A 17,134-nucleotide genomic window follows, 5' to 3' on the forward strand; every position below is an offset into this window, starting at 1 on the left:
TCCTCTGATGCACCTCGACACATCAGTGATGTTACCTGGGGTCACTGGGTGTTTTGGGTCTACGGGCATCAGATACCCTCACCCAGGTGACCCAGATGGGGTTGGGCTTTTGTCCTTGTGACATTGTAATTTTATGTATGCAATTATATCTATGTAGTTTTGTATATTTTGGAATGAACTATACAATATATCTTACAGGAATAGTCCTCCAGGAATCACATTAAGGGCCTCCTGATCAATAACCTTCCACCAGCATCTTTCTTGAGTATCTTGAGTTAAATGTGTGTATCGCAAGATGTTGCTATATTTTCAAGTGTGTGCTAATAAACATTTGGTGGCAGTGCATCCTACTCTATGTGATAAGTCAGCTGAGGCTGTTGTAGTTCAGTAAGCACAGAAGTGGGTTCATAGTGATGGTATTGAATTAGATAGAGCCACTTTCTGCCCTGAAAACATTTGATAGCTTTGATTCAATCTCAAAATCTGTGAAACACTCCTGATTTTCCAAACTATATGTAAATTATTACTGGTCTTCTTTTCATCCTCTTCTGTCAAATGCTTTTATTAACGGAATTAATCATTGATAATAATTATACCACCACTTTCAAAAATAACTGATTCACACTGTCATTATTTAGTTACATGATTTGGTTCATATGAGGCAAAAAACCAATCCTTACTGTTGACTAAATAAGCCTTACTGTTGACTAAATAAGCGGTTTTCCACTTCAGGGGTGTTATTCCCATCCTGAGTTAGTATCAGAAGAGTGTTTTTAACACTTGCTTTCTTTTTTATTCCTTTATTTTGCATGGTAAGGCAACTGCGAACAAATTCTCATTTACAATGTTGATCTAGGAAACCAGTTATACAGCAGGGCATTTATAGGAGCTATTTGAGTGAAGTGCCTTACTCATGGCTACAATATACTCCTTTGTGTGGTCTGTTTCTTTAATTACAGTCAGCTTGAGTGATGTACTAGATTCCAAATTTGTTTTTACTATTGGTACAATATAACGGTAAGCCGATTTAGCAGAAAAAAGATGCAAGTGTTCATTATTTGGTTCATAAATAAAAACAATGTATGTTTTGTATACATTTATCTGATATCCATTTGTGTTTTATAACCTCTCATGTTTTCAGTCATTTAGGCTTTAAATACCGAATGTACACTTGCATTACTTTGCTAAAACCATCTATATTACATTTTACAAAGATGTATGTGCTCTATTGGCATCTATGCTCTTCTACAGAAATACCTGTAGCACTGTGGAGCTTCAGTATCGCTGTATGAAGTTTTTTTTCTGCAGGCACTTCAGTGTCATTAGGGTTGTTTGCCAGCCCTAAAATTGAAAATGATTAATATCTGTAAATCTGAAATGGTGTTAGAATTGTGAATAAGAGGAATGCATCCAGAATGTTATAATCCTGCCTCTGGGTTTGTACTGGTTTTACTTGATGACCACTGAATGTGTATTTTAACCCTTTTCTTGACTGCTCTTTCTTCTAACGTCTCGCGCTGGGTCTGATTTCCCCATAGAGTCCAACTGTTCTTTTCTGAAAGTGCAGGACAGAAACCTTGTCTTGTCTTGTCTTTGCAACCACATTATGCTAGAAAAAAAGTCTTATATGTGTGCCATAATCAGTAAAAAAAGAAGGCTCCACGGCCGAAACGTTGTGTTCTCTTTCTTCTTTTTTTCAGCATGGAATAAACCTATTACTTTTTCCTTTGCAAAATAATAGCATGATCACTTTGAGACTGAGAAGTTTGAAGTGACATTTCTCACTGTCTAAGCTTTAGGTAGATTGTGTTGCTTCTGTACAGAGGCAGTTGGTGGGTACAGTATATGAATTAGGAATGTCAGGGAGAGGGAATTTTTTTTATGGTGAAGAGGTGGTATTTATTTGATATAAGTAATTTTTGAATTAGTGGCCAAGAATTTCCTGTATTTACTAAACCAGTTTTGATAGTGTAAACATGTAAAAATATGTATATGTTCCCCTAGGAAACCTTTCTAAAACCAGCCTGGTTTTTGCTTCATTCTTACTTGTCTATGCAGAGCCATCAGCTTCACATTTCTCTATTTGCTTCATTTTGTTACCTTTTTTGTGTTCTTTTGTGACTTACTGTCAAATGAATACAGAAAAATACTAAATGAATCGTCATGTGAATAATTTAGGAATTTATAAGAAGGTGCTGTTTAAAGTACAGTTGGAAGTATGGAACAATTATGTGTTTAATAATATTTGAGAGTACAAGGTTTTTAAAGATTTTTTGTTTCATTTTTCAGTTCATTCATTTTGAGTTTGACTTTTTCATTTCATTTTCTGATGGGTTGCCTTGCCCCACTAGAGGGAATTGAATTCCTTTACTTTAGATACGACACTGCATTTTGGGGTGGCATAGTGGCACAGAGGTTAGCATTGCAGCCTTGTAGAGCTGGGTTCAGTTCCAGGCCTGGGGTGCTCTCTGAGTGGAGCTTGTGTGTTCTCCTTCTGCTTGTGTGGGTTCACTCCAGGCTTCCTCCCACAGTCCAAACAAATACTGGTAGGCTAATTGGCTTCTGGGAAAATCGGCCTTGATGTGAGGTGTGTGTGTGTGTTTTCTGCTGTGTGATGGACTGGTAACCTATCCTATGCTACTGTATGTACCCTCCCGTGTGCTTGTTGTGTGCCAAGATAAGCTCCAGCTCCCCTTGCGACCCTGAATTCTCCGAAGCAGTTAGAAAAGGGATGGGTAGATGCTGCATTTTCATTTCTGTATCACTCAGTCTGGTTTGCAACTGTGCAGCTACTGCACAGTTTACTGTCCAGTGAAACATTCATTAATTTGGGTAAAAGTAAACCTTTCTCTGTTTTACTTCTTGCATTTCCACTCATCTGCAAATTTAATTTTTCCTTTCGGTACTTCTTGTGACACATGCACATGGCAGAATAAGGAAGTGTACTGTTAACAGTAAAGGACATTTATACAAGCTTGAAACATTTGGAAAACACTGAGATTTTAGTTCTTGTAGAGTGACGTTTCTACTTAGTATAAAGGGGTCAGTAAGCTTCTTTAAATTAATAGTATCCAGCAGTGTAGTGTAGTTTTTTAGGATGTAGTAGTAGAATTCAAGAAATATTAACGTTAACAGGAGCAGCACCATAACAAAGTACTTAAAATTTCTGATTATGGTTAAGTGGTTAATAATGGCTGGGCAAAAATCTACTTAAAATATTTATAAGTATTTAGTGATATTATACAATTATGTTCTGCACAAAACACTGAGATACATTAGTGCCTCATTGTCCCGTTCAGAGATCCAACCTGAATGTAAGACATCCTGGTCTCTGAGGAGTACAAGCTGGGGCTCTGATGGGCTACGATTGTGTTCAAAGGTCATGAATAAACCAATTGATTACTAACAGCTCAGATTCTTGAGGGAATTTTGTTTTTGATTCATCGGTGAAAAGTACATTAGGCCAATGGATTTGATTTGATTCCTGCAGATGTATTGGAGCTGGAACTTGGCTAGAGCAGGGCATGGTCAGTCACAGCAGAAGCCAACAAGCACACATTCTTTTTTCCTCTGCACATTTCACAACAGCACTGGCACTCAACTGATGTCCAGGGAGTGATTTTGTGGCTTGCTAAGTAGTTTGGAAGTGATGGCAAGGATGAGGTGATCTGATAAAATGGTCCTGGGAGGTGCTGTAACTGTACACTGACCACTTAGGGGGGAAATTGTGTGGGTCACAGCTACCCACACGCCTTTTCTGAGCTCATGAACAGCTGCTATATTTTAATGAAAAAGCCTTGAAGTGCAAAAAAACAAATAGAGAGGCCTGCTTATGAACTGATTGCTCTGAAGTGCGGGCAACAGGGGCATGACAAAAGCAAGGTTTTCGTATTTTGAAAATGTTTAATCAGAAGACACAGCTTGACCCTGCGGTTGTAAGCATCCTGAGTGGATGGATGAGTATGTAGCTCATACTTTGTTAAGATCGACTCAGCAATTGTGAACAGTGCACCAATATGCACAAGGCTGTTAAGCCATTTATCCACAAACAATATTAGTGTTGACCAATATTAGATTAAAAGCATTTTTTACAGAGTGTCTGTCTGTATTGAGAATAGAGATCTGCCACCTGGTTCAATGCAGCATGTAACCTATCTTACAGCCTATTTTTATTCCATCATCTTTAAAGCTCTGGCCCTTGCAACCTCCCAGTAATGGCTCCAGTGTTCTACTCAGTATATTTATATAAAAGCATAAATAGGATTTTTAAATGGTAGTTCAAATCTTTTTAAGGGGGTTTTCACATACGTGCCAGGCTTCAGAGGTCTGACTTTGTTCTACGTTTCTAATTAATGTATGAACTTCCAAAAAGTATGCACATAATGTCCTCAACCACACATATACACAATTGTAATTGAACACTGATGACAGTGCATAAACTAATCCAATTTTTGCAGTTTAGGATCAAAGGAAATCTGGAACTGCTGGCATACTGTGCAAAAATGTCTATCTCAGATTATAAAGTGTTCTGAGATTACTGAAGAAAGGCAAACCAGTTTTGCTTGGTCTAGTGAAATTCCTAATATAGTTCATGGGTAGACTAATTTGCATTGCCTTTGGTTTTTCCTCTTAAATTTTATGATATGTTGTTTTTGGTATGCTGTTTGTAAATAAACCATGTCAAATAACATAACCTTGGTATTTATATATTTCCAGCACAACCTCTTTTACTACACAAGTGAGATGGAGGCAAGGGACCCGAGAAGCCAATTTAAGGTGCTTGCTCATAAAATGGTGGTTTCTCTAAAAAGATAAACGTTTCCTTTTTCCAAGTGTTGAGAATTGCTTTCTCTAATGCTGTATCTGTGGAAACAACAGTGTTTACATGGAATATTAACAGATCTCTGTGGCAACAAATTTGAGGAAAATCCCAAGCCTTTCTGCAAACGTTAAGATTCATGGCGTCACTGAGATTAATGGAAAATCAAACGACATTGCACATCTTTTGCAGACGTAGTGTGCTTTGTCTAACCGAATAATCAAAAAAAGAAAGTTACTCTTAACAGTATTGTGAACTTTTGAGGTGCCTCTCTGGGAATACTTAAAGATGGTCTTTCTGTGAGTCTTGACTCCTGTTTGTCACGCCTAAAGAAATTTTATACTGGAGTGTAAAAAGTGAAAGGTGGAACATTGCTCCCTTGTCTAGGGCAATAAAGAATTACCATGATATCTAGCTTTGATTCATGGTGAATCCTTGATTTCCTGACACATTTTTTTACCCTGGATCGTGTCAGCAGGGCAGTCTTCAGAAGCGGCTCCCCACTGAAGTAGTATCCCATGATACAAATTGCTTGTAATAACTAAAAGCAATTATAGCAAAAAAAGGTGTTTTGATAACATTAGCCCTTGGCTGTAGGTAGGTATAGATCTGAGCTGGGTGTTTATCCAGAAAATTGTAGCCATTCCAACAGTTAATAGAGCGCTTTTTCTTCAGTCATAGTGCTGGGTTTTGAGCGAGTAGAAAAGTTTTGACTTCCACTCAGGAAATAATTAGTCTCATTTCCTTCTTTATTGGTGAAATTTGGGTTTTTCTGCCAAGGCAGTAATGGAAGTTCTGTGTAATTTTTGCAGAGACAAATGCAAAAAAAAAAAGCTTAGTGGGAATTTATTGATGCAGTGTCCCTTTTCCCGAAAGAAGATAAAATGTAGATGTCAAAGCACTTGTCTAGAGAAATTCAGGTTTAGCGATTTATATCCTTGTGCTGTACAAAACTGATGGTTCTTCTGATCGTATCACACAGGTTATTCTACAGTGAATCCTCATGCTCCTTTTCACTGTGGAAGTGGATTTATTTCTTGCTATTGGTTCACTTGTAACACTTGATTCAATTCTTAGACTATGAAGTTATAAAATGACATCCACAGTTCTCTGTGTTTTGAGGGCATTTCAATGAAGTCCATGTGATGAAGATCTAGCCCCAGATTCCGATACCCATCCAGTGATGTGCTGTGGAGGGGAGGCTGATGTGATGTTTGGCTATCCTCTGTTATACCCTTTTTAAAATTTCCACTGACAATGACAGAGTTTACACTTATGCAATTAAAATGAAGTATTCTTTTAAAAAAATTGAAAGCATAAATTTTGTAATATTCATCTGTTTTCCTATTTAAAAAAAACAACAAAATTGAGAACATGTGATAGTGTGTTCTGTAGATGTCTGCCACTTGTTTTATAGCGCATTAAAATTCACAGCAAGTCCAATTCCATCCTTACAATGACAAAAAATAGGCATAAGAGCAGGCTGTCAAAATCGCCTCCAAACTAACTGACTCCTGTGTTGTTTCTGTTAAGTGAAAAACATGGTGCTGTTTTTATTTCGCCTAACTGTAAATTTACTGATTGCTGGCACCGACTGACTAGCCTTGCTTGTACTGCACCTTTCCACTCAGAATTAAAATGTAAACTGCTGTGCCAGCTGTAAAAACTAAAGTCTTGCTGCTGTGTGGTATTAACTCATTTTAAAGCAGCAGTTAATAGACCAGGCACATTGCTACCAATTAGGACTGCCTGTAGCAGACAGCATGTTGTGCATTCAATGTTTCTGTCTCATTGCAGAGCTATGTTTTGATGTGAAAGAGCAACATGGACATTTTCAGTTCTATAATTCATGTATTGTAAGCAACATCATTTATTGCAATATATTTTCTCTGCAGCAGGCTTGTGTCCTTAGCTGAACTGTATGTAAGATGCCTGTTATCAGAATGGTACAACTAAGATCTTAATTATAGTTTGGAAAATCAGACCCAGAACTTCTTTTAAGAAGAATACAGGCCCCCGTAGACCTGAGCTGCTTTTGAAAATGAAATAAAGAAATTCTGTTTGCTTTAGTGACGGTACAAGGCAAAAAAGGAAAATGAAATGCCTTGTAAGACTTCTCAAAGTGAGCTCCGTGGAAGAGAAGGGAAGACTATTTGTCACATAATGCTCTTAAGTCCTTTGATGGAACCCATAGAAGCATTATAAAGGAATAAAATTATCACTTAAATTATATTGTGCTTGTTCAGTTTTGTACTCAGTTCTTGTGCCATTTGATAAATGGCAGTCCTGTGCCTTAGTGCCTGCCTGCAGCCCTGTGTGGTACACAGGACTAAGCTGTGGTGGGTTTTTCTCTGTGTTGGCTCTGGTATGTTATTGCATACCAGTGGTGTTGTGTCATGGCTGCTCATTTCAGATTGACAGATTGACTCCTTGCTTCCTGTCTTATTTAATCATTTTAAGAAGCTTTTTTTTGTTATAATAATGATAGTGTAAGCACAAACAAATTACAGGCCAACATCAAGAACCTGAAACTATTCATAAGCACCGCCATAGAATGGTATTTACAAAAGCCTTTTTTAAACTTCTGGCTGTTTTTCAATAGCTGAAAAAAGCATTTCTGCTCAAAATCAAATCACAGATTTGAATCACAATTCCAGACACCAGTTCTTCAAAACTCTTAAGGTTTCTAAGTGATTATTAATGTACAGAAATGTATGTGTTTTCACAGAACAGGTCATTTTGCCAATTCGTTTGATACATAAAGGTGTTGTGACACTCCACTCAATGCACCCCACCAGTGTAGTTCCCAGCTGGATGATGCGCCAGCAGCAATACTGCACCAGTACACTCACTACACACCACCAGCTATCAGTGAGGAGGAGAACAGAGTGATGAAATAAATTCATAGACGGGGATTATTAGGATGCAATGATTTATAAAGGCCAGAGAGAAATTTGACCAGCATACCAGGTTAACACCCCTGCTCGTTTCAAGAAAGACACTGGGATTTTTAATGACCACAGTGAGTCAGGATGTCGGTTTTATGTCTCATCCAAAGGATGGTGCCATTTTACAGTATATTCACCTCATCACTGTACTGGGGTATTAAGACCCACACAGACCACTCCTTACTGATCCCAATAGCACCTCTTTTAGCAGCAGCCTTACCTTTCCCAGGAGGTCTCCCATCCAGATACTGACCAGGCTCACACCTGCTGAGCTTCAGGGGATTGCCAGTTGTGAGTTGCAGGGTGATTTGGCTGCTGGCAAAACGTTCTGCTCTCTCCCTAAAGATACATTAAAGAAAATCCCAAATGTACTTTAGGTTTATTAGAGTTAGGAAGTTTTCAAATATGGATCAGTAAATAGTGCTTTAATTCTTTGCTTTAAAAGCAATTTTACAGATTTTCTTTACGCCATTAACTATAATGAGCAGAGAATGCTAAAAATAATAGTACCCCAAGTGGATAATTAGACAACTTGGTACAATTTACAAAGCTTCCCGTGAACCTGATAAAGTAAAAGTCAAAATTGTAGGCGGTTCCATAAGTAAGTTTAAGGTCTGATTTTCCTAGTGAGACTAATTGTAATAGTCTCACTAGTAATTGTAATTGTAAAACTAAAGAACATAAGAGCATAAGAACAGTTACAAATGAGAAGATACCATTCAACCTATCATTTTCCTTTTAGTAGACAATTGATTTGAGAATTTCATCCAATCAATCTTGAAATAAGCCAGGTAGCTTTTTAAGTGCCTGCTGTTCTCCATTTTATATGCTCTTCCATATAATTTCTACTTGTGTCTTATGGTTTGTGTTTCACTGTTGATTCTGTCTGTGCCTTTGAGATACAGTACTTGAATCAGGTCTCCTTATAGTTTTCCCTGTTATAGACTAAAAAGATTATTTTATCCTGTCAGTGTAGGATGTTCCTTTATACACAAGTATGTTGCTGATTCTTTTGTCTGAGCTCCAGAACAGCAACAGATTTTTTATAATGATTTGTGTTTTTATTTTTTACTGTACATTTCTGCTTTTAGCCTTTCAAATAGAACTAATGTAGTTTTTAAAAGACACCTGCAGATGTCTGATTTTGTTCAGACCTGTTACTTTAAAAGACTGCAACTACCCATCATCTGTGAAAAATCCAGGTGTTCTCATGCAGACCTATTGATTACAGGCTTGAAATCTGACAGAATTGTATGGACCTGTTGCTTATTTTCTTATTCAATAAAGAGCTTTATTTTGCTGAATCGCTGGATATTTTTTTACCCCATTTTCTTTATTTACATTTTCCAGTTATTTACATTTTAGTTAGAATTGTAACAGTTATTTTCTAGTCAACTTGGCATCCAAACTGCAGCCTTTGAACCAGCATCATTGAGATGAAGACCATGTGTGCTTTCCTGTGGAAAAATACACGTGCCAATGCCCTGTGTGACACTTGGTATCAAGCAGAGTAAAGCAGCTCTCTCTGTCAACACTGCCCACAGAAGTGCTCACACCCATCCACAGCAATCTGTCTGTCTTGAGCTCATACGCATCCACAGCAATCTGTCTGTCTTGAGCTCACACCCTTCCACAGACATCTTTCAACTCGCAACCCCCCAGAGTAAGCTTCTTTGAAGCTTTGAAATTGTCAAAAGCAATGAGTTCTAAGTTACTTTAACAGCAATGCTTTAAATGGCTTGACTTCATTTTAATTGGCTCATCCATTTGTTCCAGATGCTTTACTTTTCGGGCACGTCTTGTGCCATGAGTCATCGGCTCTGGAACAAACAGCCCACCAGTATGGCTGAACCTGACACTCTGTTATCAATCAAGAAATGGCTGAGTGAGATTCTAGGATCGATAAATTACCAACAACCAAATGAATAACAGGGGCTGAATGGCTTCCTCTCATTCCTTAACTTGCTTACATTTTCAGTTTTACCATTACAAATACTCAGACACACAAGGAAACATTAGAAGGTGTTCAAATGATGTGCTTGGTACTCTTATTTTTATCAAACTTATTTATTTGAATAGAAATAAAAGTTTTGTTTGTTCCAACAATATGACAAGTTCAGTAGATCACTTGAGATAGCCTGAATCGTACATGAGAGGGATTATATCTCCAAGAGATATGTAAGTACAATATTACAATATGCTTTTGAATAAATCATCGGTGATTATCCTGAAAAATCATAAATGCTATAAACCAGTGCAGTGTACAAGAGGAATAGAACTATATCAAAGCCTTGGAAAGATGAACAACTTAAACATTACATAAAGTCTCGTGGTAACACGGTGCTGTCAATGTCACCCACCAAGTTATGGTTTTCTGGTTTTTTGAGTGTTGATTTTATGCTTTAGAGCACAACCAGCCAAGCCAAGGAGCTTAGGGTCTTGCCAAGGTCTGCTTTGAATTTTTAAATGATTCTTGTAATTACTTTGTCTCGTCTGGTAGGAGAGTCTTAAAACGCATTCGCAGTGATCCCAAATTAATGCTACAGACTGAGAAAATACTTTAAATATGTAGCACTTGTCTAGTGGTGTCTTCGTCTTTGGAATCAAAAAAGTTTACAAGACTTTAATAGCTGTGCTGGTTTTGTAGGTTAGGGAACTGGTGACTGTGTCTGTACCCAAGTTGTGATTCAAGACTTCTAACTGAGACTGCTAAAAATAAATTGTTTTAAAATGCGGTTTTTAATAATAGTGCATGAAACCTACAATGTGTGAACAGCCCTGTTTAGGAAAACATAAGCACATGGCGTAGTAGTGCCATAACAAATACAGACGACATACGCAGAAATTGGATCTTTGAACAATGTTTAAAAAAATTACAGACTTTGTGTGTAGTAAACAATCACAACAATCTGTTCTGTTTTAGGAGGGTGGGTTAATAAAACAAGGATGGTGACATAAAGTTATTCTGAGGCTATGAGTAGATGCTGGTTATACAAGGACGCCAAATATATAGAATCAGAAATGTCTGCAGTGGTTCTCCTACCCAAGTTAAATTCCCCTAACACAGTTTGTTTCTTGATTGAATTCCTGCAGGAGCAGTTTATGACTGTGTCGATTAGTGGGCCTGTGACATATACAGTATAACAGAAAATGAATACCTGAAGTGCACATGTACCATATAACCTAGTCTTCCACTTTTCCCCCCTAAATTTGTATTTTCATCTTCATCATTAAAATCACAAGGACTGAGATGACAGAAACAAAGGTTATATCAATGCTTTAAAGAGGTACTTAAATAATTTTTTCTCAGCCTTCTTCTTCTGATGCAACTAATACTGCTACTAATAATATACACCCCCTCTGTGGGGTACTGTACTTGACATACTTCAATTCCACTTGTGTACCCTCTGCAGATGACTAGTGTGAAGTAAGCTCCATGCGGCCATCACCAGTATCCACCAGGACGCCATTTTATGTGCTTTGTTCTCACATACAGTACATGATGGTTACCTCTGCATATCACTTCACACCTTTTCACTAAAAATTGTGACTAACCCATCCCTTAGTCATGTATTTCATATTGTGTTTAATTACAGATCGGTACAGTGTAGGGCAATGAAATGTATTTATAAATTTGCAAAAAGCAATTCTGTCTACAATGTTGCACCAAATTCTGTGTATATGTAATAGTTATTTTAATGTTTAATTATCTTAATTTTAGTTTTGTAAAATGTTTTGTTCATTAAGCAAAATGTTTTTGTTTATAAATATAACACGGAGTATTTGCTCATGGAACAAGTGAGAAAGGGCGCTTCTAAAATAACCTTACTTATGGAAAAACATGCTGAAATAAACCTTTACCTAAGTTGGGAATGGAAGTAATCTAATTGTAATTTAATTTATTTTTACAAGAGTATTTGCTTAATATGCCGAATACATCAGAAAAGTCACGAGGGTCCGGAAGATGTCCTAGGAAAACCAAATACTGAAATCCTGTGAGGACAGACTCCAGTAACAACTGGAGGGGTCACACAATTCTTAATCTCAGCCTTGCTCCCTCCACCCCTCTGAAGAATTTTGTCTGGGGATTCGGAAACCCTCAAGTTGGTCCCTTCAGACTGACAAAGAGTTAAAGAACTCTTTCAGGATCTCAGAAATGTAAATGTCAAAAAGTTTTTTCTTTGTTCTATAAAGAAAGTTTAATTTTGGGGTTGTTGTTTTTTTGCCTTCTAGGTGTTTGCCGAAGAATGGATGACGATGATTTTGGCGGGTTCGAGGTATGTTTTTAAAAAACGTTCCACATTAAACATTTTATTTATTTGTAACGTGCAAATTATGGATTTTCGTTGTAAGCAGACGGGAGGGCGTCAGGTAATGAACCTGTTTTTAGGAGTTTGAATGTATGGATGCCCCTTCAAAGTATTTTCTGCTGCTCATAAAACACATGAAGGTCTGCCAGGTGAGATTTCTGGGAAGGTGCAGTGGAGAGATTGGAGGTGAATGGGGGTTGAAGAAGGATGCCAAGAAACCTGGGCAGTCTTAAATAACCATGGGCAGGCAAGCAATAAAACATGATCAAAGCTACACCATCTGGCATGTTACTGCATGTAGTTATTTGTTACAGAATAATGATGACACCAATTACAGACATGTACAATTAGTACAGAGACCTAAAAAGAAAGATGTGTGTAGTTTGGGAATTATACTAATTATCTTCAGGGAAATGAATTCTGTTTTCATACAAGATCTTTCTAAGCAAATTAAATGCAATTCCATTACTTTTTTTAGTGTGTGTGGAATATTAATTTGTTTCTTGGTAAATGTTTCAAGCTCCCTATGTCTTCAATCTCACATAGCTAAGCGGTAGAGTTCCATAACGTAATCAATCAGTCTTGCAACTGCTTTTGAATATGTGTCGCAGGGTTTAATCAGGGTTCCTTTTCCACAGATGTGAAACACAGACTTTGGAAAATGTTCTGTGTTGATCATAGCCTTCCTGTAAGACTTGCTGAAAGAAACAATCCTCCAGGGCTGCACTGTAGTTCCCATAATAATGCAGACTTAAAACAAGCATAATTTATTCATGACACTTCCAATTCGATCTTCAGAAGAATCATACCACACCTACTGCAGAAGTACACATTCTTTGTGTAAGCTGGTTTTTGGGTCCCACTGTACACCAGCTCCAGACACTGCCTTGTAAAAGTAATCACAAACTTCATACAGTTTATTGCTTTAAAGTTTGCAGTCCTGGCACTTTGAAGTAACAATATTTGTTATATACACGGCACACTGTGCATTTAAATGAGAAAACAAAGACAGAAGAAAATATGTAAAAAGTGTTCAAACCTTTGCTGTGGCAAACCTAACTTAGTTATGGGCAAAGAGGTACCTTAAAAAGGCATACAATTCCTGGAGTGGTCTCAGTGTGAAATAATAGAGGTTAACATGTTTTCAGAATGCAAACACCCATCTCCTTATGGATTCTTAGTCAGGTAGTGAATGTCAGATAAAGACTATCATTAAGTCCAAGACACTTTCAAAATAACTTCGGTTAAAGTTGTATGAAGGCACAGATTAGGAGAAGAAGGGTATTGAACATTTCAAAGGCCTTTAATATCTCTACCAGCATGGTGAGCTTTATAATTAAGAATTGGTAAGCACGCAGAAACTGCCTAATTCAGGCTGTCCCTCAAAACCTAGCAGCTGGGAAAGTAAACACTTTGAATCCAATGGGAGAAAATGTCCAGGGGTCGTCAATATCCCAATCCCTTCAAAAAGCTGGCATGTATAGCAGGATGACAAACCCATTTCAAAACCCCTACAAATGTGTGGCAGAAGGTTTTGTGATTAGAGAAGACAGAATTGAATTTTCTTCGGTCTAAATGCAAAGCGTTACATCTGAGGCAAACCAACACAGTGCATCACTCAGTCAGCACCATCCCTGCTGTCAAGCATGGTGGTGGCAGCATTATTTTATAGTTCTGTTTCTCATCAGCAGGGACTGGGAAGCTGGTCAAGACTGATGGAAACATAGATGGAGCCAAATATTGGCAATTCATAGAGGAAAACCTGCTTCAGACCTAAAACTGGGACAGAAATTCACCTTTCAGCAGGACAGTGATCCAAAGCACAAGGCCAGAGTTGCTCTGGATCGGCTTAAGAATAAGAAAGTGAATGTACTTAAGCGGCCCAGTGAAGTCTTGACTTGAGTGCTTTTGGGATTCTGTGGAACGTGAACTTGAAAATGGCTGTTTGTAAGTGATCGCCTAACAGCTTGTGGAAATCAGCTGCGAGTCCACATGTGGTAGATTGGTAAAGTGTGCAAAGTTAGTAAAGTCTTACTTATAAAAACCTGATAGTGTAAATCCTACCAAAGGTGCTTAAAACAACAGAAAATGGTTTATATAGCACCTTTAAAAGTAGCATGTCAAAGCTACATTGGTGTAAAAAATATTGCTTATATACTTATGCAATCAACATATTTTCAATTTTTTTCTTTTTAGTTTTTGCTAAGATTTGCTATAGCTGGTATCTTACCCTTAGAAGTCTTCAGTTTGAGCATTCACATTTTTTATAAGATATTTAAAAATGTGTTTGCTTGTCTTTGTAATCTCACAAAATGGGACACCACAGTAAGGATACAGTACGATTGCAAGGTACCAGATGTACCACATATTGTCTTTGGTGTTCTTTGGTACCTCTTTTTCCCAGCTACTAGCTCTTCCTTCTACAGTATATTAATAGTTTCCTAAACCACACCACCTAGGTTTTCCAGCTACCAGGTCATTCAGTACCTAAGAGTACATACCTAATTTGCTTACTTGGCTGGTTCAATGAATTTCAACACTGAGATAAAATGATACAGGCTCAACTAGTGATTCAGTGTCCGGACAACTGGGCGGTTCTCTGCCCAGATGGGAAGGAACCTTTCCAACACTATTTAATTTAAAAGTCTTCCCTTCTCCTCCTTTAAAGGCCAGAAATGTGGTATTCTGCTCTGAGGTTTGGCTCTATGCTGTGGTGCACCTCATAAAAACAAGACAAACTAAATGTACGTAGAGCAGTGGAGAGAAACATGACATCATATTTTTATAGTATACCCTTCGTTCTACTGAATTTACTGCATTTTTTTTTAAAGGGGCAGATTTGAGGACTGAAACTCAAGTTTGTTTAAAATTAATCTTTAACATTAAACTGTACTTACCAGTCTTGAATTCAGCATTCATGAAAGCAGATTTCAACCAACACTTGTTTACCAGACATGTGGGTTTAAGTGATGCTATTTATTAGAGTAAGCATATTAACAAACGGAGAAACCTAACCATTTCTCCTGAACGCTGCCTCAGTAAAAATTAGTGGCATGTTGCTGAGAGTTTTAATTTCACTCATTTTCAGGGATTCCACATATATATTCAAGGTGATTATAAAGCCGTACAGCTGCTTCTGAAAAAAAATACCCATCTCATTTAGGCGTGAATCCACTGTGTTTGAAAGTAAGGTACACATTTGGGGTCGGGAGTCTCTGAAGGCAGGGGAAAAAAAAATCACCACCAGGTGGAACCATAATTATTAGGATGCACTATATAAGGAACATAGTTACATATTAGTTTGAATGATGACGGTCATATCTTTGCAGAACAATTCACTTATTAATGCAAGACCCAATAGTGCCTTTTGAGAAATTGATTCAATGTTTTGTATTAGCTCTTGATCAGGAGTTCTGATGTATTGAACAGCTATAATAATGTAACACCATTTGGTGCAAAATGGTTTCCTGCTAACATTATTTTGGAGAAAGAGATCACTTGGAAAAAACCTTCTGCTGTTTAGTGGGACAGAATAAAGCAATTTATGAAAGTAAAAGCAATTTATTACAAAACCAGATTTGCTCAGCAACATTCAACCATGAACTTGTTTCTACATGTCTCCATAGTGTTAAATTATATAAGCTTATTTGAACTGAATTGTGTCTAGTCTATTATAATGTGCCTCTCCCTTTTTGTACTCCAAATTGAACCGCATTTTATTAAATATATTCTTAAAGCTTGTTTTATTACAAGTGAGTTCATGTAATATTGAGGTAAATCTATGATTAGCAGAAAAAAGGTGTTGTGTAAAATGTGGTTTATTATTAATATGTTATACAATACCTATAAATATATTCATATATGCAGGTTTTACAGTAAACTTAAAATTATTTAGCCAATTTCGTCTGTTTCTTTTCCTTTATACATACAGTACATAAGACTGGTGGAGATTGGGGTCAGGATTTAATGACACTAATCTCTGTTGTTTAGTCATACTTTCAGTAGATACCCTAATTAAATATGATCCAGCACCATTTAGTGGATGGCAGCACACCTCATTACAATTGGCAGATATTTCAGGAATGACAGCATGAGTAATTATTTCGTACCAGTGTTGACAGACTATGTAATGTGATATTTGAGCATTTTCTAAATTCATTTTATAAGCAAAACGGTCAAAAGCAAAAATAGAAGATTGGGAAATCATGACAAACGGAGAAAGGGTGTCATAGTTTGTCAAGTTCTGCAGATGAAAAGGGATCTGCTGTTACAGATCATGCATGAGCAAACTGGAATCTAGCTGTAGTGTAACATTTTCTGAGATGGTGAATGAGTTTTTAACATACTATAAAATGGAAAACCATTTGTTTTATTTGGTGTATGCTCAGCAAGTCTCATTGTAATGAAAAAATGGCAACATTTTATGTTAGGGTTCAGTAATTATTGTTAACAAATACTTCATTAATGTTTATTTAGGTATTATTAGCTTAAGTCTATCAACTATAGACTAGTTACATAAATGTTAGTACTGTACTTGTAATTGTTAATGAGAAAAGTGACCTCACAAGAAAACTGAAAGTTATGTTAATAACAGTATTTATAACTAGTTTATTATCAATGTCATGGATTAATGACCATAAAAGCGTTAATAAGGAATGAATAAAAGGTGTATTTACGTTATTACCAAACGTAATTCCAGGACATTTTATTTTAAATGATTCAATTCCAATACAATCAAATGGTTTTGTCTCAGAAAAAGAAATTATGGGTTAAAAATATAAAGACATGCGTAAAAGTTTCTCTTTCTTGGTGTATGCACAGGTAAACTAATAATTTAAACTAATTTTCTACAACAGCATGTTAAAAGGCAAGCTCATAGTACAGTTATTTTTATTTTGTAAGTTATTTAAGTTATTTTAAGTTACTTCACAATGCACTTAAAACTGTTTATTCCAAAAAATGGAAAAACACGATGAACCAACAGGACTGGAACAAAAGAGCAATATTACAGTCTGAGTTAATGTGGAATACTGAGCGAAGTCTCATTTGTAAAGGAA

At 36.9% G+C, this 17,134-nt stretch overlaps 1 protein-coding gene across 6 annotated transcripts in view; it reads left to right on the forward strand.

Annotated features, from left to right (window-relative positions):
• Positions 1-17,134, forward strand: part of LOC102691813 (coiled-coil domain-containing protein 91) — a 156,367-nt gene that overhangs the window by 19,512 nt on the left and 119,721 nt on the right. For all 6 annotated transcript variants that reach the window (XM_015352944.2, XM_015352945.2, XM_069192356.1 and 3 more), the window contains one exon: positions 12,001-12,044. In XM_015352944.2, the coding sequence (XP_015208430.2) occupies positions 12,015-12,044 (30 nt within the window). In that variant the 5' untranslated portion in view covers positions 12,001-12,014. The remainder of the gene's footprint in view (positions 1-12,000; positions 12,045-17,134) is intronic.

The sequence above is a fragment of the Lepisosteus oculatus genome, chromosome 7 (genome assembly GCF_040954835.1).
Source record: "Lepisosteus oculatus isolate fLepOcu1 chromosome 7, fLepOcu1.hap2, whole genome shotgun sequence".
Lineage (NCBI taxonomy): Eukaryota > Metazoa > Chordata > Actinopteri > Semionotiformes > Lepisosteidae > Lepisosteus > Lepisosteus oculatus.